Source organism: Penaeus monodon, chromosome 30 (assembly GCF_015228065.2).
Source record: "Penaeus monodon isolate SGIC_2016 chromosome 30, NSTDA_Pmon_1, whole genome shotgun sequence".
NCBI lineage: Eukaryota > Metazoa > Arthropoda > Malacostraca > Decapoda > Penaeidae > Penaeus > Penaeus monodon.
The window spans coordinates 31,133,514-31,136,434 of record NC_051415.1 but is presented as its reverse complement, the minus strand read 5'-3'; the positions used below and the strand labels follow the sequence as shown (position 1 = coordinate 31,136,434).

General features: G+C 42.6%; 1 protein-coding gene across 1 annotated transcript in view; it reads left to right on the top strand.

The window, feature by feature from the left end:
• The first annotated feature begins 6 nt into the window (after positions 1-6).
• The window catches only part of LOC119592411 (MAM and LDL-receptor class A domain-containing protein 1-like), a 5,825-nt gene continuing 2,910 nt past the window's right edge, over positions 7-2,921 (top strand). The window contains exons 1-3 of the mRNA XM_037941232.1: positions 7-1,834; positions 2,319-2,505; positions 2,658-2,847. Of these exons, the coding sequence (XP_037797160.1) occupies positions 74-1,834; positions 2,319-2,505; positions 2,658-2,847 (2,138 nt within the window). The 5' untranslated portion in view covers positions 7-73. The remainder of the gene's footprint in view (positions 1,835-2,318; positions 2,506-2,657; positions 2,848-2,921) is intronic.

Sequence of the window (2,921 nt, the reverse complement as noted above, 5' to 3'; positions counted from 1 at the left end):
GAAAATCCATGCAACAGTGGTTTCCATTGCAACAATAATCATTGCGTTTCTACTGAAAGCGTGTGTAATTTTAATGATGATTGTGGGTGATGGCAGTGATGAATCTCACTGTGGTGAATGCGACTTTGAAACTAACACATGTGGCTGGGAGGATGTAAGTCATGGTCAGTACCGGTGGTCTAGGGCAAAAGAAACAGTGGGACATATGAGTTATGTTATGAATGTAACTGAACAGCTCGGAGGAACATCAGACATTGCTGACCTAGAAAGTGTCATATTAGGACCGACATCAGCCTCATGTACCATGTCCTTCCTTTACTACAAAAGTGGAGAAAATTCTGCTCTTGCTATTGTTATGCTACAGGTCTCTATGGAACTAACACTTTGGGTTACAACAGGTAACATGGGTGAAGAGTGGCACACACAGACTGTTGGTATTCCTGAACATCACACTGGTTGGAAACTGAGGTTCAGGTCTACGAAATTTTCAAACGAAGATATAGTCATGATTGATGATATACAGTTTCACAACTGTAAGCAGCCAACACCCATCATCTGCCATGATGATCACTTTTCATGCAGTAATGGCAATTGTGTCAATCAGACTCTTGTATGTGACTTCAATGATGACTGTGGGGATGGGTCAGATGAGTTAGCTTGTGAGAAATATCCTGGCAGATGCAACTTTGAAGTAGATTATTGTAACTGGCAGCAAGAGCATACTGACCTCGCATGGATGAGAAAGACAGGTGATATGTTAGCAGAAGGCACTGGTCCTGGTTATGACCATACCTATGGAAATGATACTGGATACTATCTATATCTACAAAGTGTTGAAGGATCAAAAGGCAAAAAAGGACAGATTTCTAGTGAATCCTTTGCACCTGCTAAAGGGGAATGTCATTTCAGATTTTGGTACATGATGAGGGCAAACCAAAATGCCACACTGAGAATTTTCGGTGAAGAAACGCCAAGAAGCATAACCAAGGCAAAATATGATCTGTTTGAGACGTCAGGTTCTGATGACTATCTCTGGATCCTGAAAGACCTGGATATCAATATTCCAAGATACTTCAAAATTGTTCTTGAGGGAATTGCTGGCAATCCCATAGAAGGAGATATTGCTGTCGATGATGTTTCTTTCTCAGATAATTGTCACAGCCTCTACTGTAAGCCAGAAGAGTTCCCTTGCAAGTCTTACGGCTGCATCCCAGCCACAAGTGTATGTGATTTCCGATTAGACTGTGACGACTCCAGCGACGAGGACGAGTGTCCAAACCACTGTAGTTTTGAGAATGGTGACTGTGGGTGGAAGGAAGTTGAGAATGATGGCCTAGACTGGGTAGTGGCTCACAGCAATGATATAGCATGGGGAACTGACCATACAGGGCCCTTCAGTGACTCGACTGGAAACTTAGATGGACATTTCCTTATGGTGCACAAGGAAACTGAGTTGAATAAAGAACAGGAAGCAAAGACTTTCCTTCACTGGTTTCAGAATTCGGCCGCAACCTGCGTATTCGAGTTCTGGTTCTATACAATGCCACCTCATAGCTCGGATATCACTCTGTGGCTCAACACTTCTGCAGAAGAATTTACTGTCATGGCTTATTTTAGCGATAAATTTGTCACAGCTGAGCCGGGGATATGGCATATTGGAAGAGTCGGTATTGGGCGCCATAAAGAAACTTTCCAGTTGTCCCTCCTCAAGAGAAATGCTCCAGAATATTCAGGAGCGTTTGCCATAGACGAGACACATTTCTCGGAATGTGACTTCCCACTGCCCACGGACGGTGACTGCCACCAAGCGCTGTATCACTGCCCTGTTACTAAGGTAAGTGAAATGCACTAAAAATGTTATTACGCACTGAGATGCTATTACGCTCTGAGAAAGAATGGTAGAAAGGAAAGGGATGAAAGGAGAAGTGTTGGCGAAGAAATAAAAAAGGAAGGCAGGGGCTTTGGGAGTGTGGTACATATATGGCGTGTGCGTATGTGTGGGAAATAATATCAGTATAAGTTGTATTTTATTTAACATGTTATCAACCATAACAGGAAATAGACGATTCTAATGCTTCTGGTGTTTCTCTTGCTTAAATGGGGTATTCGCTACATAAATTTATAATCACCCATGCAGTGGAATATTAACGATAGACGCAGTATTTCCGGGAAATATTACTTCATCATAAGTTTCGATATATTTTTTTTTATATGATTTTCCTTAATACCTATCATCAGATTACCAGATTAATAACACAGTCAACTACGAACAGAGTGATCCTTAAATATCGCGTGCGGTATGTCATGCTTACCAACAGGTATGTGTGGATGTGGATTCCTTGTGTGACCTTACCGACGACTGCGGTGCTGGAGAAGACGAGACGGAGGAAGTATGTGGGGACTACCACCGAATTACCTTGGAAGACGACTCACTTGGCTGGTTTTCTCAGAGTCAGGAGGACGACACGGACTGGTTAATGGGTAGCGGGACGACCACGCCTATAAGTATGGGTCTGCGAACAGTACTGAATACATTAAAAAGAATACCTGAATACTGACTTTCTTCCAAAGGAATAATGGTCACTTAATATTCGAACATTTAATCCATTTATTAATTTGTTTATATCTCGATTTCCTTTTTTTCGCTATAATTGCAGTCCTGGGTCCCAATTACGACCATACACTCTGGAGTAAGAAAGGCCACTACCTGTATCTGCCGGTGGACGAACAGGCTGGTCAAGAGGCTTTGCTGGTGAGTGAGCCCATAGCGGCGAACCAAGATTGCAAATTCGTCTTCTTCTACCACATGCACGGGAGCAACATGGGCAACATATCCGTCCTTATCAGGTACTGCTTTATTGTGCTTGTCTGTTTTTGTTATGGGACAAGCAGAGTGTGTTGTGTTTTATCTTAATTTGGCG